Genomic DNA, 27,024 nt, shown 5'->3' on the forward strand with positions numbered 1-27,024 from the left:
TGTGCTATGATTCAAATTTCAAATAACTTTCTGGCAGTATTTTTATGACAATGGTCTGCAGCCTAGTTTCATTATTGTACGAATGTAGTTCGACTTTATTTAAGAAAATGTATTTCCTAGATATTATATTTACATATATCGAAGATAGGTCTGTCTCTTTCAATTCTGCCACATACTTCGCGTTGTAGCCCAAAAGGAATTCAGCTGTGTCGTCAAAAAGAGTTACCCATATTCTTTCTCTGTAGAATCGCTTATTAAAACCTTCAACACGAATCTGAAATTATAGCTGTCAATGTTCTTGCATCTTCTGCAGTATAACTGTTCATTCATTTCAATGACCTTCGTGTTACAATTCTGACACGATTTATAATAATTCATTTGAATGTCGCAAATTTCACCCATAATAACTTTATAAGTGATGGGTAACGCTTCTTGTGGCATTTTCAGTTCCTTTAGATTTCTCCAGGTGTACATCATCATGGGTATGAATTCAAAATCAATATTAGGATTAATCACGATTCCTTCAGATGGTACTACCTTACTATTCCTTTGTAAGATAACTAGAAGTTCGGGCCGCTACGCGGCCCGAACGTCTAGCGTGACGCGTCGTTCACTTTGCAGTGCCACCTTACAGGCACCTCACAGTGTGAGAGAGAGTTTTGTGCTCTCCTAAATCCACGGCAGGCTTTGAAAGTGCCCACTTCAGAAAGAGATGATGTGCATCACCTCTCCAATGACCAAAACCCACTATGGAAGCCGTTGAACTGGTGCGATCTGGCGGCATCCTAGAATTTATAGGTAGGATGTGATGTCATGTGATGTCATGCTGTCGTGAGATTACGTCACACTGGCGTTGTCATCGTGATGTCAGATTACGTCACACCGTCACACTGGCGTCGCATACGGACAGCCGACATGGCGCAGGATTCAAATTGTATATATAGATTTCATAATCCCTGTTTACCGTGAGATACTTATGGTTAGCTACTTGTAGTCTTGCATTCGAAATACAATAAGAATTGTTTTTCTTCACTTTTAAAAAGAACCTCTCTGCGTATTCTCCAAATGCAATGATTTTAATTGCTCCACTTTGATCGGTCACAGTAAAATGAAATATCTTGCCCGTTCCCCAGAAATTTACATATTTCCTGACATCTGAGCTTTCTACGACGACTCCTTGAATTTTCCAGGTCATAGAGACTCTAAGTTCGGCAATAGGGGTTATTGAAACATTGGCTGCTACTTCAGTATTTGTGGTTCCATATACTTTGGTCTCGGTAATTCGTAACAGAGTATCTGCACTTGCACTGTTACAGATCGAAGGTCTCTCTAGCTGTTTTAACATCGGGTTCTGTGACATGGCTGCGTTTCTACCTCTAAAGGCGTCGAGTTCCTTGGTGAGCAACTGTATTTGAACATCACGTTCATTCAATTCGAACTTATAGGACATCATTATTTCTGTGATATCCTTTGAAATTATAGGGTCAATGACTTCGCTTGTTTCCTCTGGGATCCTAATTTTTGGTTCGATGACTGCGTTTTTCGGCTCCTGAAAGAAAGGACTCTTGGATTCTTGATCGTCTTTATCAAACCATTCTCTCATAACGGACGACGGGATCCCCGAGCTCAAACTTTCTACTACAAGCGAGGTCATAGGGTCAATAACATTGTTTGTGTCCCTACCTCCTCTTGTGTCCCCCGGGATAACATCACTCTTTGAGCTCATTTTTGGGTCAATGACTGCGTTTTTCGGCTGCCGAATGAAAGGACTCTTGGACACTAGATCTCCTTCGTCAAACAATTCTCGCATAACGGATGACTGGATTTCCTCATGAACATGACGTTCTTGTATCTTTCTCTTTCTATATTGGTCATATTGGGAGGAATCTTGGACAGATCCCAAGATTCCCAAGATAAGGTTAAATTGAGGATCTAACTTTAAATAACTTACCTAGAAGGAGACTTTAGCCAAATGAATAATAAAATGAAATTAATAAATATTTCTGTTTATATAGAGATCTAATTCTATATTCATGACATCATAGTGATGTCATGAATAGTAACATAGTGATGTCATGAATAGTGACCAATCCCAACGTTGATGGACCTGACCAATCAGAACGTTGGCGAGCCTGACCAATCAGAACGTTGACGGACCTGACCAATCAGAACGTTGGCGAGCCTGACCAATCAGAACGTTGACGGACCTGACCAATCAGAACGTTGGCGAGCCTGACCAATCAGAACGTTGACGGACCTGACCAATCAGAACGTTGGCGAGCCTGACCAATCAGAACGTTGACGGACCTGACCAATCAGAACATTGGCGAGCCTGACCAATCAGAACGTTGGCGAGCCTGACCAATCAGAACGTTGACGCAAAAGCCAGGTATAGAGGGCTACTATCCGCTCTATACCTAAAGGTATAGAGCGGCTAGCGCCGCTAACATCTTAACTAGACACCATAAGGGTCCTAAGAAAACAGGTTACAAAAACATGTCACTCGGGTCGGGTGCTGGGGACCCTCTCCCCTGCCAGACCAGTGGTTCCAAACTTTCCAGCCTGTGAACCCCCAAAATAATAATATTTGAACCGGGGACCCCCAAAAATAATCATATTTCAACTGGGGACCCCCAACTCTGACAAGCACTTGGAATGTATAGTATAGTTTGCCTCTTTCTTATATCATTTGACAATTTGGCCAATGTTTGACCAGTTTTTGTAGTATAGTTTGTTGATTACTTTTGATTCTATGGTCTTTTTCTTTTCTTTCTTTTTTGGGGTATTAAAAAGGTCTTAAAAGTCCTTAAATTGTCACTTCATTGTCATCTGAGGAGTGGGTTGAGAACCACTGGACTGATACAATGGTTATACGCTGCATGGCCACCGGGCCGCAGCGCTGTGCAGCAGTAGCCTATCTGCAATGAGAACAGCTTTACTATTAAATTAGAGCTAGGGTAAGTGATAGTTTTTATTTGTTTTAATTAAAAAGGTTAAAGTACTATATTTTGACAGTAATCATTGCTACAGAGCATTTGTTCGGTCACAGGGGTCTCTCCAGCTCTTTAGTAAATAGGATATAGTACATTTTCAGGTAGGTGACAAAATTCAAGCCAAACAGGAGAGAGCACTGAAAATGTATTTTCTGTTAAATAAAGAGCTGGAGAGACATGGGAGACTCCTTTTACTGAACACACTGTGTGCACTCTATAGCATCAGAATATATAGCTATTTAACACTTATTTTAACCAAAGTAAATCACTTACCCTACCTTTATTATGTTGGATTTGTGTTAATGTGTATTTTTAGACATTTCACTTTTTAAACCCTAAATACTTGATGGATAATGCTTCTATGTAGGTTGAACCAAACGCATACTGGGGGGACACAGAGTGTCTGAACATGTTTATGCCATCAGGACATTTAATGACAAGTACCCTATGGCTAAACCTTACAGACAGGCTGGTCATGGCAGCCCAAGTTCCCTAAAGGTTATGGCTATTGAGGTGGTCCCCAATTCCCGGAACTGGGGATAGACTCAAACCCCCTTTACAAAGGGAAACTTTTTGTATATTTAAAGTCAAAGCTATGGTGTTTTCAGGTCTAAATCAAGGCTATGCCTTGGTCTAAATGAGGAAATCGATTATTCACCTTTTTTTTAATAATTGTTCTTTTCTGCTAAGGGGTGGGTTTGAATTATTGCGCTCTTGTAGTAATGTTTCATGCATAGGATTCTGTGCCTTTGTAATTAATTCAGTATTGGAGATTCTATTGTTGGTGTATTTTGTGCTTGATTATGCCCACTTCTAGTCACCTGCTGAACCTACTATGTAGGCAGTGATGTCATTTCCTACTCAGTGGTTTGTGAAACACAGCCTTTTGTTTAATTCTTTGTTTCTTTTAGTTTTTTTTAAATTGGTGTAGGTAAGGTTTTGTAAGGCTCTACATTATATCTTGGTGTTTTTTTTAGCCTGCCACCAATCTGTATGGTAATGAGCCCGTGATGTCATGTCCTAAAAAAAGCCATGTTCGTTCTGCAATCTTGTTTAGTCACCCTGATGAAGGCATTGTTGCCGCAACAATGCGTATTGTTTATTCTTGCTATGCATTAGCCAGACTATTAGAAGGCGTTTAAACTTTACCACTTTTTTTGCATCAATTTTGTCACCCAGTCGTACCAAAGAGCACCTTGTTGTTGTTTTTTACTCAAGCCAAACAGATGCGCTCCTTTCTCTTTTTTCTACTTGGTCAACTTGACCGTTGGCTCTGTACTTGGTCGGCTCTTTTTCCCCCTCTACACCAACTCTCAAAGAATAGCTGATCTACAAGCTCACAACGCCTCGCAGTGGATCTGCTAGTTTTGGCTATGTTCCCCATCACGCAAATATTTAGCAGATCCCCTGAAGTTACTCTGAGGACCCCCTGGGGGTGAACTAGAGAGAAACCCTGTCAGGACCACCAGGCGCTCTTACATTTGATCTAACACATTGCCCAAGTTCATGTTATCACACCTCGCACAGCTCGAGAATTACAGGCTTATTTTATTGTCATACAAAATAGAATTTTGTAAAACTCAAAAATAAAAGAATCACAGAGGACATTAGTTCAATGCAAATAAATTTCAAAAAATATATTTACAAAATAGATTTATACATTATACAGTATATTTATAAAACATTAGTGTCGATGCCAGTAATGCAAAGTATTAGGAAAAAGAGGTAGAGATAACTTCTTTTTGTCCAATGTTGCACACAACATGACTACTTCAGAAAGGATCAATATACACAGAACATAAGCATGAAATCCACAAGGCATCAGGGATTTGACCTGAAGCCAGACTGAATCATTTGAATTCAATATTTACAACAAAGTCAAAAGCAAGAAATTGGCTTACAGAGGAGGAAGACTAGCTAAGAAAAGAAGAAATTGCCTCACACAGTAAAGATTGAGGGGAATAAATATTTAAAACAAAGAGCCACATTTTCCCCCCAAAAGGCAAATGCAGCAGTAGTGATAGATTGTGCACCAAAACTGAGTGAAAGTAGCTTTTCCTTAACACCTGCCACCACATTAAAGTAAGAGCATTTTTCACTCTAGATATAGCAAGTTTGGTTTCCAAATAAGCATAAATTCACCTCAAGCCAATTAGAATGTGGAGCTTGTTAGAAATCTCCAGCAACTACTGGTGAAATGAAACTGGAAAAACAAATAATAAAAAAATCACTATTTTGAAACCAATGTGATCAAATGGACAATTTTAAATTAACATCTAACACGTATAGTTTCCATTAAAATAACAAAAATGAAATGGCTGCTTTTTGGAGGAAAGTCTCAAATAATTGCCATTAAAACAACAGTCTATTCGATTACCATTATAGCCAGAGTTGGTTAAGTTTATTGTCTTTTGTGTGACATCTTTTGAAAGAAAGACATGCATTAGAAGATAATGCCACACTTGCACAACAAAGTATAAATCAGGCTTAGGTCTGACAAAAGCAAATAATTTGGAAAGTTAATTTGTATCAAGATCTGCCAGACCAGAAGACTGAAAACCTGTGTACTTAGTAAAGTAGTGTTATGGTTTACAAAGTGTGGAGGTATAGCGTTTATGGCTGCTATAAGCATTGGACATTAAAACCGGATTCATACTTAAGTTGCGTGCCGGTGTCACACACTGAAAAAAGCTGATCTACAAGCTCACAATGCGTCACAGCGCAACACGTTGTTCGATTGAATATCTGTTATTTTCGGTGCGCGACACCTCATGCAACTTCGTATGTATCAAGCTACAGTATTCTCTTTTTCTGGAGTAAAAGCCTCTGTGGGACACTGCTTCAACCCAGATCACAGAAGGGATTGAACCAATGACCTTAACGTGATAGTCACTCCAATCACTTTGTCTGTCTGTCACCCACATGGTCTGCCCAACTAATATATTCAGCCCGTTTTTTTTGTTTTGTTTTGGCAAAAAAAGAAAAACGCAAGTTTAGATTGGATATCGCATTTAAACCGAGAAACAAGGGTTGTGTTTCAATAAGCGGGTATGAGTGGAACACATGAGCTTGCATGATTAGCATTGATTAGATACGATCCCCTCTGCTGTGTGAATAACTCTGGGGGCGGTGTTTGATTCAGTGTTCAGCTTCTCAAGGATGATTCATGCTTCAGCATTGAGGTGTCGTAGCTACATTGTAGGTGCCCACAACGTAGCTACCAAGAACAGTGACACCTCGACACAGAAGCATAAGATAGCCTTTAGTGCAAAGAGCATTACAATTTTTGCAGTCTATTAGTTACTGACACATGGAAATTCAGTCAGACTTACTCTTAGTCTTTGAACAAGCATATTATCTTTCAAACTTTGTGTCAAAATATATTACAAAATATATTTGCACAATTGTCAGAAGACCTATAAATATAGGCTTTGACAGTGAAATGGCAGAGTGAGTGTGAGAGTCAGTGCTCACACAATTTCTGGTTTTGATCACATAGCTGGTTTGCCTTTTAATCAACGAGAACATGGAAATGTGACAATCGAGCAAAATTATAAGAAAGACGAAACAAAAACCAGTGAAAGCCATCGTTTTCATTGTTCCTGTCCACTGCTTGAATGGAAAGCCTGCATTCTGTCCTTATCGGTACCAGTAGTCAGGTGCTCAGTGTAAATTCAATCTAGAAAACCATAAGGGCTACAGGGGTTTCTAGGATGGTCTCATACAATGGAATGGTAGTGTTTGGTGGCAAATTCTACAATTCCACCTCTCTTGGGAGGCTAAACCAAAAATAACACATTGAGGAACCTTATTTTATCACCACTAATTATTTTATCGCGCATTAATATATCTTTTCTTCTCTTATGTAAATGTTTCAAAACGGGGGATGTTAAGTGAACATTTATAATCGTAGTTGGACACATTGTGTGTCTGTTAAACAAACGCAGTACTTTTTGGGGGGTTCTGGACAATATCATTGTTTTGGGATGTTAATATATTTCCAATAATAAACATTGAACACATAAAAACTATCCCTTTAACATACATGTTGAACATTGAGGATTATTTTTAAGATACATTTTTGGTGGCATTTTGTACGCTTTCTTTCAGATAGGTCAGTGTTATGTAGAGAGCCAGGAAACCAAGGGCAGAGACAGAGGGGGCATGCGAGACAATAATAGGGTAAGATTCAAACCAAGGTCCTCGTGCTCACTAAGAGCATGGTCTGTGCACCAACTGGCTGAGCAAATATAAAACTGATGATTAATTTGGGATTAATTGTGATTTAACTATGGAAAATTATGCTATTAATCTATATTAAAATAATTTGACAGCACAAGTCTCCCTCATACATAGACACATGTATGCATGTATATACTATATATACTATATATATATATATATACATACATACATACACAGTATATGATGGTAGGTGTGGCATTCCACATTAGCAGTAATTCTTCGATAGACGCCATTGTTGTTCGGCTGATACAGAAAATAAGCCATATAAGAACATAGCTGTGTCTTCCAAACTGCCTCTGGCAGTGACACTGGTTCATGCGGTCAGGTGCTTATGGTGCCATGCATGTCAAAAACCTATGCTCTTAAATTTCAGTCAGTCAATCACTCCTTAAATCTCAATGGGTGCATGCTATAGAATATCAACATGTGATATGCATTGGTGAAAGGCTTTTTGTGTCCCTAAGGTTTGGTTAGTGGCGCCCGTTGATGATGTTCTTGTGGAGCAGCACTTGGTCTTGGTTGTGCTGGGCATGGCTCACCTCCTCCTCCTCACACAGCCGTGCGTTCTTTCTGATCTCCTCCAGGGAGTAGTCCTGCATGAGGGTGCCATTCTCGAACACCGTCACCAGCATGTCCTGCGGAGGAAGAGGAAGGGGCGAGCGAGAGAGAGAGAGATGAATGAGGCGGGACGAGGCTCTGCATCTGCACTACCCTGAAAGATGTATATGTACTGTACTCTGTCGTACGACAGTGTCTCTTGTTGACTATAGAGCTGATCTACAAGTTCACATCCTGGTTAACTCCTCCCACCCACTCTATGGCGAGCTGCAGGATAGGGTGAGCACCTTCAGCCAGAGGCTCACTCTCCAGAATATGCATACGGAGCGGTACAGACTCTGTTTTCTGCCAACTGCCATCAGACTGCATAATGCATAAGAACTGCATCTCCCTCAATGCATATGGTTCCGTGTCGGCCCTGGTCTTGTGTGATTATGTCCATCTGTGTCTGATGTGTTTCTGTTTTTCCCCCCGGTATACATGCTGCAATCATCATGCATTCTGTTAATGTCACCATACATAAATATCAATATGTTTGCCTGCAGCCCAATTTTGTCTAATGCTTGAATGCATGTTCAGCAATTGAAACAGCACATTGTGTTAAGAGCGATCACTTGATATGCCATTATTACCTGTGAAAAAACAAGTATGGGAAAAAGAAAATGTACGATTCAAAGTTCAGTTATTAGTAGTAGCACCATTAATTTGGTTTGTTCTAAACCAAATTAATGGTTGTCATCCAAATGTCATATCAGAAGACTCAATCAAGCTCAAGTACTGAGACCGACCTCCTCAGGCTTCCCTGCCCCTCGCTCTATGGTCTCTATGAAGCCATCAGAGTTCCTCCTCAGTGACAGGCGACCCCTCTTTGACCCCTTGGTGGGGTCAGTCACAGGCTGCTTGTACACGTCCATCTAGATAAGACAAATAAAAGGGTTCATTATGTTCTGAATAAAGAGCATGGCTGGTCGTGCTCATTTACAATGACCCAGGGGAGGGTTTAAGAAAGAAACCACAGGCCCGGCGAGAACAACTTTCAAACAAAGAACAAGTTATCCAGAGAGTGTTGTAATACCAAAGAATTTCAAAATCTTCCAAAGAACCAAACTAATGCACATTTACCAATACACAGGATGTGATGTAACTAAGCCTTGTGCTAGTTAGAGTGAGTAACAGTATAACACATGTTCAGATGCTATTGAGAACATGCTTCATCACTCATCAAGTGCAAATGGATGCTATGACCGGTGTTTCCTTTACGGTAATCAAATACTGCAACACGTCCTCCAGAATGCTCAAGGGTGAATTCTGACAGCCAGACTAACTAAGTAAACTTCTAAGACTCCATTAATTCCAAAGGACCCAGCACTAGTAGTGGTAACCACGGTAACGTTGGCTTAAAATATATCAGAATCAGAATAAACTTTATTGTCACATCACAGGTTAACATGTGTAAAACAAGTGGGTTTTTGTACAAGCGCCATTATTTTAAGCAACTAAAATATTAGCAACTCTTTCATTTCTTTTCAAGACATATTGATATAACTACAGTACATACATGGTTGGTTTGCTATATAAATATTGTAAATCAAACCATCTATTGTCTACTAATGACCGAAAATGTGCAGTTCTGTCTCTCTGTATAATGCATTCAAAAAGGCCCCCCAAAAAGGAAGAACTTCCAGGAACTGATTCATGTCTACAGGGGTGACACGACGATCAAGTATTTTGGAGTTCCGTTGTCGCCACTCTCTCTGGAATTATTTGAACCTTTACACCCCACTAATACCGGTGAAATGTGCCAACGTACCCCCTTGCCGTTGCTCTCCACATAGCTGCACTTGAAGGCACAGTTGAGTGTATCTCTGTTCAGTTTCTGCAGCAAGGAGCTGCCGCAGCCAAAGAAGACGTTCTCTGCACTCCAACCCTCATCGGTCAACTTTTGGAGGATCTGCGTGCACGCACACACACACGCACACACACGCACACACACAGGCTCACAGTCAGGGTACACACAGGGCAGGCACCATAACTACAGGCACACAGCTGTTGGATTCCTATGGGAAGGATACTCAATGAGACAGAGGATCATACATTACATTTTTAAGATTAAAACAAAACCAGAAGATAAGGCCGTGGCCACAACAAAGAAACCTCAGACAAAGGAAAGAGAGTGTTCTGGGAAGAACTTCAGGCGGAGTGAAATGTCAAGCTGACTTCTATTGGCAGCGTTGATGAAACCGCAGGGAAAGTAAAGACAGCAGTCAAAATAGAAGTTTCTGGAAGAACTGTGAATGAACTGCCATATATCATGTATTTGTTCAAGATGACTTGTCACCCTTATCTGCTATGTGAAATAACTGGTTGAGCAACCAGCGTGGCACATGGGGAATGTGGCACCATTTAATGATATGTAGGCAAAGATATGGTGGGTGTCTCGTGTGTGTGTGTGTGTGTGTGTGTGTGTGTGTGTGTGTGTGTGTGTGTGTGTGTGTGTGTGTGTGTGTGTGTGTGTGTGTGTGTGTGTGTGTGTGTGTGTGTGTGTGTGTGTGTGTGTGTGTGTGTGTGTGTGTGTGTGTGTGTGTGTGTGACTCCTATGAACCACAAACTATGTGCTATCGCTTCGTCAGTTTTCCTCCCCTGTGCTGACCTCCCTATTACTCCAGCGTGTGTGTGTGTGTGTGTGTGTGTGTGTGTGTGTGTGTGAGAAAGACCGTAAGAATAAGAAAAAGGGCAACTGGGCAAGAACAAGAGAAAGCTGATTATAGAAAGAAAAGAGTGAGATAGAGGCCGAGAAAGAGGCCGAGAATGAGGGGGAGTGAAATAGATAGATAAAGTGAGAGAATGAGGGGGAGTGAGAGAGACATAAAATGAGAGAATGGGGGGCAGTGAGAGAGACAGACACAGTGAGAGAGACAGACACAGTGGGGAACAATGAACAAAGAGTGCGTGTTTCTTCTGACCTCCTCCACTGAGTTGAGGTCAATGCCGTCTCCTTGGATGATGCGGAGGTAAGAAGGCAGAACTTTGTAACCAACAGAGTTCACCATACATCCGAAACACTCTTCTAGAATCCTGATGACCTAAAAAGACAGGTAAAAAAGGAGGGCGGGTATCAGAGACCTCTCCCCGCCAATCAACATTCTACAACCCACTGTATAGTTCATATAGACCTGCCAGTTGATTTAGCTTAAATTGCAACATGGCCTGAGTAAGTGAATTCTTAATGTTAGCCATATAACAGTAAATAACACACCGACGCGGCAATCTTTTAATGTAAATTATTATTAATATATATTTTTAACGATGGAAGATGGCTCCAACTTAAGTCTTTAGAAACAAAAGTTATATTATTTTTGCGCAATCAGTACGGACGCTTCATGTCAGTTACACACTAAAAACTAAGGGGAGGAGAGGACGCGACTGTCCAGACCCATCGAAAAAGTTACTTCTTTGATCTTGTCACAACAAGTTCACGTTACTTCAGAATTTTCCTTATTCTTGTTGGTATGTCTGCACACACAGAAACAAACACCAAATCAACTGTAAGTTGGTTTTGGTAATAAATGTTTTAATATTATGTGAATATTCTCTGTTTACAATGGAAATCTATGGATCGTAGTAACCATGCTCTCTCAACAGCATGGGCTACATCTATTTGCAGAACGGTGTATCACTTCTGATAAGCACAAAGTTAATTGACCTGAATATGATAATCTCATCAGAATTTCAATCAAGTTGCAACAGGCACTGGCTGTCAACATGGAAGCAACGTTGATCAGGACTATAATTTGCCGAAGACAAATAAAGGGGGATAAAAAAAAGAGTCCACTCCATTACATAGACTGCATCACCTCCCAAAAAGAACAAGTTTACAAGCCATCATCGTGTCGCAATGCAACGTGTGGATACATTGTAGATTTGTTTGTTTTGTCAAGCAAACACTGTGCGATAGAGTATAAATAAAGGTTATTGTTACAACAAACATAATCTTTTGATTGGAGTGTGCAAGGAAACATGTGAAATAAACATTTGGAAAATCCATCTTAATAATGATCTTGCATACAAGGATAGAACTTGAAGCCTCGCCATTAGGGACGGCCATTGGTAAAATGAGAGCCTGCCTGGGATGCAGAAGGTCCCAGGTTTGATTCCAAACCCAAGCAATGTGTCCCTGAGCAAGACAAAGGAAACTGAATTTCCCCTGTGGCATGAAATAGGTCTAATTATTTATTATCATCATATAGTGCGTTTTGCCTGGAGGCGGTCCACAGGGCCGCCGTGACACCTGTTAATCTCAAAGACACCCGACACCCGAATCTATATATATACACATACATACATACATATATACGTTACAGGGAAATTGGAAAACCAGGGAAATTGAAAAAGGAGTGCTCGTTTTCACCCCCCCCCCCCCCCCCAGGCAATTCTGTAGAACCAACACTAGAGGGCAATGCAAGCCACACTAGACTAGAGCCCCCCACCACACACACACACACATGCACATGTGTGTCGTGGATAGTAAGCCATGAAAAGATCTATTCTCCCCCTATCGGTTTACAACTCGGACGGCACTGATTCGACTAGCAGACCATGTCTCGAAAAGACGAATGCCAATTTCCCTGTGACATATATTAGAAGGCCAAGGATGAACAACATAATAACAATATAAAAATGTATAATTATACCGTAATATGCCAGCGCACTTGACCATAAAGTTTCGCAGCTGATTAGAATTTGCCCTCGTTTTGCATCTGATTAATTTACAATTACCCATGTATAAATGGTGGCTTTGCGCCGTACTATTTGTGTGACTGTCCCCGAGGAGTGGATCTGGTGACAAGGCTAATGTAGGCCTAGCATAAGCCTGGAAATGGATAATGCCAGCGTAGTAATCAAAACTGAAATGCAATTTGAAGCTCTTTTGTCTGAAAATAATATTTTTAATATGTGCATGATGCTATTTACATGGAAGTGCAGTTAGGAGTTCATTTAACCCTTTGTGGGTTCCACAAATCCTTTGTGAATTCTCCCCTGAGAGTGAAAAATGAGCCAAATAAGGGAATTAACTGCGTGAATTAACACTACAAATTGTGTGTGATTCCTCCTTACCTCGAGGAGAGTCTCAGCAGGATCTCCTGAGTCAGGGCGGATAACCAGGCAGGAGTCCTGGCTGCGTTCCATCACGCGCTCCTTCAGCTTGTCTCCCCAGATGTGCTTGCAGGCCTTGAAGATGTCATAGCTGTCACTGACCACGGACACAGGCCCTGTGGAGAACGCATCCAACAGCCTCTCGAAGGCATCCTTCTCCCGACTCCTACCCCAGGAGATGATGGTGCTGGAGATGAGAAGGGAGAGTGGGAGTATAGATGGGAAGCAGTCATGGGCATCAATACTATACATACCCTAAAATGTTTTTGTTTGTTATTATTTCAATGAGACAGCTTACTACGAAAGGTTAGAGGGAGACAGCATACAGTAGAGTAAAGAAGGCTGTGGCCAGGCCAGCAGAAGGGCATGTTTCCAGAGACAGAGGCCTTGCATAGGTCACTTTGAACTGACACTGAAAATATTTCTAAATTTATGTATGTATGTATGTATGTATGAGAGAAAGAGAGAAAGACAGCAAGGAATACAGCAATACCTGTGCTCTGCTGCTGGGATAGAGAAGCCAGCCATTGGGCAGCCATAGTAACGCTGTGCCATCAGCAGTCCTGCCACTGTGTCTGTACTGGAGAAGTTGACCAGGTGAGCTGCCCCTCCTAGAGCTGCAGACTACACACAACACATGCAGGACACAAGGGGTTGAATGCAACAGTTCATCAAACTAATCGATCAGTAATCAATCCCCATTTTGGGCTTGACATTATAGGCAAAATCTTTTATTTATTTTCTTAATAACCGAGCTTGTGGCCAGCTATTTTCACTATTTTTTGCACTATTTATAATCAGCTTCAGAAGCGTCACTCGTATACAGCACCACAGAGAACAAGTCTAATGTTTCCTTGTCCTGTTTCAGAGCCACATCTTTGAACATTAGCTCCAACAGCATGTGAGAGAACAGCTTAGCTCACAGTATATTGAAATCCTGAAATCCTATTGATAGTCCAGGGGCCAACACTGATATTTTCACAAATTGGTACCACCTAAGGTGACCGTAAAGTTTTTGTATTTTTGTCTTCCTACATGTCTCTAGTTTATATTTTGGTATGATAACCCTTCCAATCTTGTAGCTTAATGGCAGTTATCACTACCTACCGGCTAATGTATCCGGTAGGAGACACAAAGTAGAATCTTTGTGTCTCCTACCGGAAATACACCCGGGCATCAAATTATTGCGACAAAAAAACAAAATATATCCATGTATTCAAGGCTTCATGGGGTGTGCAATTGATAACTTCTCAGATTTTTGGTGTTTGCAAAAAGACTGCTTTCCATAAGCTTGTAAAAGTTGACCCTCCTTCGGTCTAGGGTAGCTGAATGGGTAGAGAGTCCCCCTGGGAAACTTAAAGGAGGAGTTCACCGAAAAAATGATTTATTTTCTATCAATTGCACACCCCATGAAGCCTTGAATACATGGATATATTTTGTTTTTTGTCGCAATAATTTGATGCCCGGGTGTATTTCCGGTAGGAGACACAAAGATTCTACTTTGTGTCTCCTACCGGATACATTAGCCGGTAGGTAGTGATAACTGCCATTAAGCTACAAGATTGGAAGGGTTATCATACCAAAATATAAACTAGAGACATGTAGGAAGACAAAAATACAAAAACTTTACGGTCACCTTAGGTGGTACCAAAATATGGCTTGGCCCCTGGACTATGAGGTTCTCAGACTGCACAGTGAAATAATCATGTGCTGGCAATTTGCTCCTTTAGTCACAATTCAATCCTAAACCAGCTTTATTCAGTTAGGTCTAGGGCAAGTGTGCATGTGAGTGAGCGCACACAGGCATTCACGTGCACACAACACATACTGTATGAACATCCACCTGCACACGCGCACACGCACACACACACACACACACACACACACACACACACACACACACACACACACACACACACACACACACACACACACACACACACACACACACACACACACACACGACAAAGAATGTTACATCACTGGTTCCATGAAGCTGGTAACCAACCATGTATAATTCTTTGTGGTCATTTCATGTATTATATGCACGGCACTGTGTTGCAACTCTGGCATGATGTGACCACAAGCCAGATCACCCTGTTCTATCCCCCTGTTGATATAATGGCTATTATACAAATTACTGGTAGCCAGTAAAGGATTTTATGAAATAAAAACATATATGATCTAAGTTGATAGGTAGGTGATAGCAAAGTAAATGCAGTCACCATAAATGATTCCAACTGTGACACCTATTAGGTCATATACAAAGACATACAGTAAAGTGAATCTCAATGTTTACTGTACAGGATATACTGGTAACGGGTAGGCTACTAATGTATCCATGAGCTAATACACAATGTTAATGGTATTCAATCCATCAGTGAGGCTAAAATGTATTAGGTGTCATGTATCATAAGGCTTCTGGCAGCACTGATGCTTCAGGCACTAGTCTGAATGAATGCTTACAAATTAAGCCTGCAGGAGATGACAGCCTCATCATGCAGTCTATTGAATAACAACATCCTTCATAATGTATCCATTTATGCAGCCACGTGATTCAATAATAATAATAATAATAATAATAACGTGTCCTTAATTTCTGTTGGTGCATTTGCCAAGGACATTTGCACATACCTAGAATTTGTCCTCGGGCATTTACCCATCTTAATTATTAGGTCTTAATTATACAGTGTCTGGGGAGTGTCTTGCTCAGGGACACTTTGATACATCGCTGAACCAGCGACCTTCTGATTCCCATACCGCCTCAGTCTCTACCCAGAATATCTCTGCATTGTGCCCTTATTCCTCAAGGCTGACCAGTGTGTTTGGAGGACCATTAATATCAGACTGGGGCCCTTCTGCTAATTAAATTCTTAACAATTTTCTTTGCCTGAATTCCTTGATGTCAAGAGTGTGCCAATACTTTTTTTGTGCGCAAAATGTACCAAAACTCATCCATGGGTCTTCACTCGGTGTTTCCAACAGGAATGTCTAGGTAATTAATTTTCCACTGGACCCACTTGCACCATCCTTAGTTTCAAATCCCACCAGCAAATCCCTCCTGTGTCCCCTGACAGTCTCTCCCCTCTGCATTTTCTACATACCTGCTTGAAAATACATTTAAAAAAGTGTTCATTTAACTCTAAAAAGGACCTGTAAGGCTCAACCTTATGCTTTCAGAATCTCTACCCTTTCTTGCATGTGTCTCTTTGAAGAAATGTCAACTCCAATCTGACCTCTTGTGAAGAAACTCCTCTGTAGCCAAAGTCATGGAGCTTAAACTCCAGGCCCTCCAGGCTCCCTGAGGTGGCCTTCAGGTGCTTAGCCAAGATCTTCTTAAACTCCCTCGAGATGGTGGCCACTGTGATAGGATACCACATCTGGACCAGCATTGTCTGAGCACAGCATAGAGAGAGCAGGGTGGGGTGGTTAAAGAAGAGTTAGAAATGAGGGACATAGAATAGCGTTATCAGGCAGGGTTGGGAGGAGGGGATATATATAGGAGAAAAAGGGAAGGACAGATATGTATGTAGATATTGTTCTTGTGGCTCTTATTTTCTGCAGACCAATGAGAAATAATGACAAATGTGACTCTTGTTATTGTGTCTCTTATCTTTCATATCCGCTGTGTTCTTATCTGTTTTGTCTAGACAAAAGACTAGGAATGTGTGAGAGATATCAAACAGCTGATCATACACTGCAATAAAAACTCTACAGTATTTATTAACAATTATGCTGATCAGCTGCAGTATATTCAAATTAAACTGACCAAACACTTGCTCCAACTCGTTATCTGATCCCATCACTGAGTCCCCACACTGGGATGAAATCCCAGGGTGTCCCAGAGCAGAATAAAATCTATATTTACCTCAATGTAGTTTGTAAGCCAGAAGAAGTCAGGGTCTGTGTTCTCCACTGTGAAGAGCACATTTCCTCTGGGTACGATTCTGCCTTCAGGGACTGCTTTGATACGGATAGGAAGACGGCCATCATATTTCTGAAGGAACAGAAAACACATTGGCGTAAGTACAAAGCCCCTTTCCCACTTGACAAAAACCCCATTTACACCCACCGACTAACATCTGGCTTTTGCGTTTAGTGGGAAAGGTTACAGTCGGCACTCATTCCCGGTACAAATGACTCTGCAGCTGTCATTTATCGAGGCATTTATTGGTTGGTTCCAGCTCTGATCAACGATGTAAACATGACACCCAGGTAGACACGCTGTGTGATAGTATGAGAGAGCTTCTCCTGATTAGAGAGGAAGAGAAAATATGGAGGCCAAGAGCTCTACAGTTTATTTCACTGCCATGTGAACTTAAAAATGAGCAAACTGGAATAAATATTTATGAGTACATAAAAGCACATTTTTTTAATAACAATCCTCTATTATAACCCCCTAGTCTCATGCCATTTCATAATCACAAGCAATCCCAAAACAATAATTATCATCGGTATGGATTGTATTTGTGTGCTGAGAGGGAGAGAGAGGGAGAGCTACTCAGAGAGCTATTAAACAGCTACTTGCAGGCACTTCACCGGTGCATTTGTGACACTGAATGTGACACAAAACTGCATAAGTGCACAAATGTTGGTGGGAAAAAGGTAGAAGAGTGAGAAATGATATATGAACGAGCACTGCATGGGTAGATGTATGTCTACCTGTTTCAGTGAGTGCACCTTTTCTATACCTCTAAGACTTTCCTCCAGCCCTCTTCATCAAACACGTTCTGTCTGAAATGCATCAGGTAGAAAAGCTTGGCCTCCTGAATCTTCTCCTCTGTGATGACCTGCCCTGTGGAAATTAAAGAACGCAGAGTCACTGACGCCGAAAGTGAGCCCAGCCAAGCAGTAGAGCTAACTAAGGACAGCAAAGAACAACACAACGCAGCCACAGACAGAAAAACAAGAAATTACACAAAAGAGTGAGAGTCAAACCTAACGACATTTGGAGAGTAAATAAAATGTGCTTTGGTTTTCCAAACAGGTCCCGGGGTAAGAGAGGTCACTGTTCACACATTCCACGCCACTATCACACCAGCCTCCTTATCTGACTGCCTTGGAAATCTCATGTAGCATTTCATTTTCAATCTTATTGAGACGGTAGTAAAGCTGAGAGGGAAATTGTGAAGGGGGGAGCAGAGGTTTTCATGGTGGAATATATGAAGTTAAACAACAAAATTCTATCCAAACGCTATCTTAAAGTAAATTATGTGCATCAAAAAAGAAGTTTGAGAGCGTTTTAAAACCGAAAGTAAAAAGTTCACACGGACACGGACGCTCACGGACACGCGTGCGTTAATTTACGTCCCGGATACCCGGATGTCAAAACATAAATAGTAGGGAAAATACGGATTTCAGAAAGAGGACTGTGTTTCAATGCAGGAAAACACCCCAGCATCATTATATAGTGGCTGATAGAGGGGAAAAAATGCAAAATATATAAATATTTTTTAAATGTAGGCTTAATGTTGCCTAGAATCCCTTTAAAGTCACCTAAAGTGTAAGTTTGACATTTTGTTTGTAACAGTTTGGATATTCTTATCTGCCGAATAGTGGATTCCCTAGTAGTCTTTATGGGCTGTGTCCACCAAGGTGTTTTTTCCCAGATGAAATGTCAAAGCACTCTCCAATAAATTCTTCCAATCCCTGAGTTGAAACATTTAATCTGTCAACAAGAAGATAAAAACACCAGACATGAACGAGCGAGTGCAAAATGAACAGCCTCTCACCATGCTGCTGGGATTTCCAAAAACACAGCACTCCCATTGTAAACAATTCAAAACATACGCAGGAACATTACTCGAGGGAAAAAACGTCTTGGTGGACACGGCCCCTTACTTCAGGGCTTTATTAATTGACATTTAAATTAAGGGTGGAGTAAAAATCTATTCACATAAGAATCGCCAATTCTTATCTTCTACAATTCTGAATCGATTTACTACTTCCCAAAATCCCCCAAATATCCTCGGCTACTAGCCTTCCAATTTGATTTATGTAACAGCCGTTTAATTTTTTGTAATACTTAACTTGTCATTTTCTCACTGAGAATTAAGCAATACCAAAGTTTGTATTAGTGTGAGCATAGCATGAATAAATGCTAAGCCTACTTTTTTTGTCTTAGGATTGACTTTTGTGCGTTTACATTATTGAAATAAGTTGATAAAGCAAATATGCCTTTAAGGCCTGTTTGTTTACATAATTCTCTACACACTATTCTACTTTCATGGTCATGCCATAATTTGTCTGCACACTAGACCCTGAACTACTGAATTGAGAATCAATTCGTAATCATGACAGAATGCCAGTGGCAATAGTAATTTACATATAGTTTACTAGTTTCAGCCTTCAGCCGAGCAACAAGATGCCAAAGACACATTCCAGCCTTGCTGACTAATTAGCAGTGTTTCTCATTTTGTCCAGCATTTACTTTCATGTATGTAAGAGACTTTGACAACAGCAATTCAGCAAATTGGTCCACACTTTGTCCAGCTTGAACAAGCTTCTTCCTGTCATAAATAATGGGTACTTTGGTGCTGCAAATGTCTCTCTCTCTGTGCGTAGTGGCTATTACATCACCATTGTATCCATAACAAAGAGAGTGAAAGCCTCAGGTATTACTGATAATAGACCTAATAACACCAGAGATGACTTCAAAGCATCTTTCTACGATAAATGTCAAAACCTCTGACAGCCATGCTAGTGGAAACTGACAGTCATGTATTACATGAGGTGTTAGATTGTGAGCAATCTGTACTACTACATAGCAGTTACTGTTACAGTTACTGTACTACTACATAGTACTCCTTCATGAGCAAAAAAAAGTTACTACATAGTACTCCTACATATTAAAAGTGAATTAGAGGGCATTCCACTGTAATAACTGAACTTGTATTTTGAGAGTCACCTAAAACCTGTATTTAATACATTATTTTAATCATATGCTATCCTTTGACTTGAGCGACCATTGCACCTTTTTACAGCTAAACATTTTAAAACATAGATCTTTGTTAAAAAAAAGCTTTTTTGCACACCTACTGGGACAGGTGCGTAGGAGGAGCAGGCAACCAGTGCATGAGACAAGATTAAAATTGAGATCCTGTACACTGTCTTCACTTATAGCAAAAAAAGCATTTTATTGCAAGTAAGCTACAACGCTTCTGTCCAACCTTCATCAGGTAAGCTATCACAGAGATACCCAAGTGAAGATCTCCAAAACATAGATCTTCCCAGCCTCAGTTAGAAAACAACCCCCCCCCCCCCCCTATCTTTGACCAAATACCTTGATATTGTGACGATATTTGAATAATTACAGTTTCAAAAATTGCGCAAATAGCCTATCTACAGGATCGCAATGGGTCATTGCGAACGCGGAAGGAGGCGCGGCAAAGCCGCGCCCTCCGCCCAAGTGGAGCATACTATGAAACTCTGCTCGGCTTGTGTGTGTCTCTGTGTGCAATACTGTGCGTGCACTGCCTGTGTGCAGCCACAGAGTGCAGCTACAGTCAAAACACACACACACGTCCTTAAATACACAATATTTTGGAGCTGCGTTCGCTTCCAGCGTTCGCGCGTCTTACTTGTGATGTGACACATTGTATATTTTCACTATTTTTGAGCATTTTTGAAAGTGGGTTTAAGAGATTAAAACCAGGAAAAGACAACACTTAGGCCATATCACAATATTCAAAATTCCAGACGATGTCTAATCTCATATCACAATATCGATATAATACCGATATATTGGCCAGTCCTAATCAGAACAACTGTTAACTCATTCAAGTTAATGCAACGCTGTTTATAGTCAAGTATGGACATACTGTACCTGTCAGGTACTTCTTGAGCAGGTACTGAAGACCGAAAAACACCACCTCATTGAACTGGGAACCTATCTTGCGTCTGCATTCAAAGTAGGAGTAGATTTTACTGACATTGGGCGGGTACTGTTTGTAGTGTGTGATCTGGAAGAGAGAGAAATTGACACAAAGGTTAAACCAGGACAGACAGACAGTAAACGTAACATGTTGAAGCATTGCACAAGATCTTAAATAGAGTAGGCTAGTTTATCAATGTCTAATCTTATCAGTACAGACAATCAGATTTGCACTACATAAAAATAAAATGGAAGAAATGTTCCAAAATAAACACTGAGGATCGTCTGGTTAGATGTTCAACGTGATGCTAGCGTGTACAGTAAGCATGTTTTCCGCTTTCATTTGGGATTCAGAGGGTAGGGTGATGACAACATTAAGCACAGGCCTCTCTTTGTGCGGGTTGAGCCCAAATTAAATAATCAGGAGCAACAGCCCCTCACTTGGGAACAAGGATGCATACTTTTTCCTATTTCTTAGTTCCTCCTCCAGACTCCTATACAACTCTCACCCCTTTCAAACAGCTTATCTGGGAAGAAACCTCACAGCTCATGATGACAATTGTTCTGTTTGAAAAACATCTGTTTTACTATGTAGGTGTTATAGCTACTATGGCGATTCACAAACATGGGTCACACTCACATTATGACACGAATTCTATATGTAACCAGCAGAAGTAACCACGGCAACAGAAGGGAAATAATTATTTTTCATGTTTTTCAAAAATATACAAATTATCGATCAAAAAAGATTGGTAATAGAGTGTCTGTACAGTTGGGGGTGCACAGTGTGCATACTCGGATATGGACTAGAATAGCTTCACACAGGCCAGTATGCCTAAATGCATTCCCAATGAACCTCATCAGAGCAAAAGCCATTGCTGATACTAGTATGCGACAATGCGTCTGGTACAGTTATGATTTGGACTACTAGATACGCTGGTTATTCAATATGCCGGTTACGCAAGTCAGCGTCTCAATGAAAAACAAAACACAACAGGCCTACTATACTTGCACACTACTTTTTCTGGCTGGTGAAAGGCCTCAAGCAGGCATCCAATTCCACATTATAATCCGCATCCTCACTGTTGTGGAACCCTAGTTATGCAACAGGGGGCTATTGCCTAATGACTCATTCTGAAACCATGGATTACATAAATTAGAGCCTATACACCCCAAGAATGGGCCACTGTGGACTGTGTGGAGCCAATCACCACGGCTTCCAGAAAAGGTAGTGTGCCAAAGATTAGGAGTTTAAGCCTCATTCACACATGCACTGTAACCTGGAAGTTATCTGGACATTAAGCGGTAGGCCTGTGTGTGAGAACACAAATGTACAAGCTCAGTAGGCCCTGACATGCAACAGACTCTGGCACCATTGAGTTAAGTCGGTGTAATGTCCGATTCAGCCTAAACGGCTCAATGTGTGAATGGACCAGGTCAATGTCCACTTTATTCAATGAATTTACACTGTTGTCACGAGGTGGAGAGAGATTTGATCACTGAAAAACTTTAGTGGTGCATGGGTGCGTCAATGGGAGACTGCATGTCATAATTTCTCATTTCATTTTCACATCCGTCATGATCTGTGGAAAGAAATTAATGAAATGAATCCTTGCATCTCCCTCATGCTTTTAAGTGGGAGGAGCTAACGTGTGCATCTCTCCAGACACTGCCCCTCGCCTAATCAAACAGAGTATTGACAGTTATGTTAGAACAGGTTTGCTACGGATAATGTCCTGTTGTGTGCTACATGTGTGAAAGGGCAACACCAGACACTGTCCTGACCTGACCTGATTCCCCCGACATTTTCCAGAGTTCATATGAGAAAGAGTGTTGTATTGAGTGGATATAGCCTAGACAATGCTAACCCCCATCAGACCACAACCGAGCAAGGTTGTCCCAACGTTGCAGGCCTGTTGTTCGGGCTCAGCAGCCCACCTCCACCAGGAGTGTACAGTACTGAACAACAGGCTCAGGGCTGCTGAGCCTGTTGTTCGGGCTCAGCAGCCCACCCCTACCAGGAGTGTACAGTACTGAGGGGGTGGAAGAGGACCTGAGGGAATAGTCAACAGACCGGGACTTATTTGCAAGGGTCCACAGTCCACACCAGGACACTGATGGCACTCCCATTGTATTACAGATTGCACGAGGTTATGCAAGGAGAGCACTGTACCCACCCAAAAAGGTGTGCTGCTTCTCCAACAATAAAGCCCTGGAACAATGTGGACATTAAAGCCCTGTTGAACAGGAAGAAGAGCGCTTTCATGTTGGTGGATGCAGAGGGACACTGTGGGGGCCCAAGACGGGACACCCCAGCGCTCTCAATGACGTCACAAAATATGAATATCTTCGATTCAACCAAGAAAATTCTGAATCGGGCACAGTCCTATAGTACACACTGTATATCCATCCAAAAAGATAATCTGTAACACTTTACAATAATGTTTCATAAATTGTGGGAAAAGTACTCACATTTTTTACGTAAGTAAAAGTCTTAAATCAATACTGCAGTAATACTACTACAGTAATGTAGACATACTCTGTTACAAGTAAAAGTCCGGAATTAAAAAATGACTTGAGTAAAATTACAGAAGTATTGGTATCAAAATGTACTTAAAGTACCAAAAGTAGAAAGTACTCATTATGCAGAATGTCCCATTTCAAGTTATTCGTTTCTCAAATGTATGAAATGTATAAAAATCTTTTGAAAATAGCCGATCTACTGTACAAGCTCACAATGCGTTGCATCGCAACGCATTGCTCTGAGATGTAATTGAGTAGAAGTAAAAGTACAGAAAATTGGAAATACTCCAGTTAAGTAAAAAATGCCTCAAAATTGTACTTAAGTACAGTGCTTGAGTAAATGTACTTAGTTACTTTACACCACTGATTAACTGAAAAGTTGTATACACAAGTGTATTTTATTGCTGATATATATTGTTAGAGTAGCTGTCTACTGCCAAAGTCTAAGCTCAATCTAAGTCCAATGATATTACTTTAGGTTTCATTCTGACTCTTCCTCTTACGTGATGTGTACCTCTCCTGTGCTTCACTTTTACTGCTGTTGCTGCTATTACACCAGATCCCTCTAGGACCAAATAGCTTTAGCTTGAATGTCTCAGCAATCTTTAATTTTGAAATAGTTTGACTGTAAATTTTGGGTGGTCTAGACCACACATGGGCAACATACGGCCCGGGGGCCGGACCAACATCATTCAGCACTATGTGTTTCAAGTTTCAATTCAATTGTACAATGTGTGGCCCTTCACTCATTTTATCGAAGTCAGTGTGGCCCTCTGGAAATAAATGCTGCCCACCCCAGGTCTAGACAAAGGGTCACAGGGTCAACAAAATAAGTAGGGTTCAATCCTTCAGGAACCATGAATATTCTCAGAACGTTTAATGGCAAACTACCTATTAGATCATGAGATATTGTATAGTCATTAAAGGTCATGAAAGGTCATGGGGTCACTAAAATCAGTAAGATTCGCCCTCCAAGGGTGCACAAAATTCCATGGCAATCCACTTCACCGCCTCCTTTTTACAAATCAACAAAAGAGTTAGGTTTCATTTTCATGGAAGTTTCATAACAATGATAAGGCAGTAGGTGGTGGGTTCACCAGTCTCTTATCTCTCAAAATCAAGGTGGGGTGCCAGTGCCACACACACACACACACACACACACACACACACACACACACACACACACACACACACACACACACACACACTAAAGCTGATAACCCCATCGGTGTTTGTTCAGTTTGGCGCATGCAAATCCTTACACCATAGGCCTACTATATACATTATGTCATTATGATGACAGCCTTTACCCCCCCCCCCCCCCCCCCCCTTTTTCAGGGGTTAGCTAGTCCTGGTGCCAATATAACAGCCAGGCCGGTCATCATCAAGAAGACCTTTGGCATTTTACCAGATGTGTGGCATCTAACTGTGACATCTGACATTTAAAGTCACTGAGCTGCCATCTACCCACTATAAGCCCGTGTCCACAATCACTGGGGTAGGCTGAGGCTCACAAATGACTTCAGAAACAGTTCAGGCTACAGTTTCTGTTTGGCATGAAGTGAAACTAAAACTGACCTACGTTAGCTATAGGCTTGCTACAGAAACATAGAAACTCAAACTAAACAAGATGATACAAAATATCAAACTAAATGGTTTGACATTTATACTGCATGAAGCAGTGTGATCAATTTAACAAGTAACTTTATCTGCTATGTTGCAATGTAAAAAGCCAGTCAAGGTGAGGGAAGACTTGAACATGTGCGGGCAAAATGTCACCCCTCTGCTCATGGAAGTGGACTCAACCAAGTATGATGCAAATGCTTATGCTACATTCCAAATAAGCTTGACGTAACATACAGACATGTTACGATATATGCTACTGTACGATGCTTTGACCCTAGACTTGGATCAAGATGTATTTTTTATCGCTTGTGACATTTGCATAGATACGAAAGTAAAAGTCAAGACTCGATTAAATGCATCTATGATAGTCTTCATCCAAGGCTACTTTGACCCCAAACAAGAGAGGGCAAAATGTCATATTTGTATACTGTGTGCCGTGTGTGGGCTACTGTACACTACAGTATGGTCAGCTGACATTAACAAAGGCAACTGAAGTTGACTGAATTGAAAATTCACTTCAAATAATGTTGCCTGGCTGGAGAAGAACAACAAACATGCAGCAATTTGCAGACTTTTGTGGGGGCTTTCTTGCTCTGCCTGACTCACCAAATGCGACACTGTGTCTGCGTGTTAACTGAATATGAAACTGAAATACAGTCCTTCCTTAGCCTTGGATAAAGACTATCATAGATGTATGTTATCGAGTCTGACTTTAACTTTCGTATAGAGCTGCAAATGTCAAAATCAATGAAAACAAATACATCTATGATAGTCTTGATCCAAGGCTAGTGATTTCTGACTGCACATTCACCTATTCGACAAGAAATAAGAGACAATATACTTGGCATAATGCAATTTCTCGCACAACTATGCCTTCTGTCCATCACAACGTAGAGGAATTGTTCCAAGTCTGAAGTAAACAACGATACAACGACCCTATTTGTGTAAACAGATCCAGTCTTTCTCGCCATTCAGAAACATGGTACATTAACGGATGTAAATGTCAAAGAGGCGTAGAGACAGTGCATGCGGGTCGCTCCACTCACTCACCTTGTAGGAATCGGTCGCCAGCAAGAAATTAAAATCGTGTGCTGCCATTGTTGTGAATGAATGACCTGAATGTGACTTTATGTCTCCTTCCCTTCTTGCTGGAATAGTAGCTAAAAAAGAAGCCAAACTGGACGGATGTGGTGCAAACAGAGTTAGAAAAAGCAACGCCCGTGTTTTAGGAATTTTCAATTTACTAATTTTATATCTCGGGTATAAATTCGGCTGTTGTTGGTGAAACGCGACGGTCTTTATAAGCATTGGTTCGGATGTGAGACTGGGGGTTGGTTGTAAAGGGGCGGGTATGCATCATGTCAAAATGCACGTCGCACGTCAGCACCGCCCCCTGGCTCGTCATCACCAGCACGCGTGACAGCGCTGACCAGCGGCCATTAGGCAATACAGCAGAGCAAGGAAACTAAATTTAAGGAAAGGTCGCCAACGTCATTTTCTCCTTCCTGCGATTCCAGCCAACAGATTCGTTGTACTGGGTGGCCAAATGCACTTCGATGGGATACATTGGAGTCAATGGCTGCTGTTACAATGGCTGCTGTTACATGGACAGTTGTATTCGGAATGAATACACTTCTATTCGGAATGAATGAATGGATGAATTCATTCAGAATAGAAATGCTCATGTAAACACCTCAATTGGAATAGAATATTCCAGTCTGGTTTGGAGGGGTGGTATAGACCGTTTGAATCGGGATATACCAATCGGAATTGACCATGTAAACACTTTATTCCGAACGCTCCTCTCTGTTTGGAATACGACGTGCATTCCTTTGCGCATGTCCGTACTTAGTAGTGCTGTCAGAATTGTCCAAAAATGACCTATCAAATCTCTAATTCGGCCACGGTTGGTGCTGAGAAGCGCTCGCTCCTGCGGGATAAAATGAATGATTCTATTCTATAGCGTCATTTAATAAGCCTTTTTCTAAACGGGTATTTTAGTCCTCAATTTTTAAAATCCCTGGCCACATGACAAAGATTTTTTTTTTTAAA

General features: G+C 41.1%; 1 protein-coding gene across 1 annotated transcript; it reads right to left on the minus strand.

Annotated features, from left to right (window-relative positions):
- Positions 1-4,526: 4,526 nt before the first annotated feature.
- On the minus strand, positions 4,527-26,275 carry nampt2 (nicotinamide phosphoribosyltransferase 2). Its single transcript, XM_084062387.1, has 11 exons — positions 26,023-26,275; positions 20,776-20,911; positions 17,642-17,745; positions 16,819-16,947; positions 16,187-16,345; positions 13,444-13,574; positions 12,912-13,137; positions 10,760-10,879; positions 9,607-9,747; positions 8,585-8,710; positions 4,527-7,873 (listed from the first exon to the last, which is right to left on the minus strand). The coding sequence occupies exons 1-11, from the start codon at positions 26,068-26,070 to the stop codon at positions 7,709-7,711; spliced, it is 1,485 nt and encodes a 494-aa protein (XP_083918513.1). The 5' UTR covers positions 26,071-26,275; the 3' UTR covers positions 4,527-7,708.
- Positions 26,276-27,024: the final 749 nt, after the last annotated feature.

This window comes from Gymnoscopelus microlampas (genome assembly GCF_963454915.1).
Source record: "Gymnoscopelus microlampas genome assembly, chromosome: 7".
Taxonomy (NCBI): domain Eukaryota; kingdom Metazoa; phylum Chordata; class Actinopteri; order Myctophiformes; family Myctophidae; genus Gymnoscopelus; species Gymnoscopelus microlampas.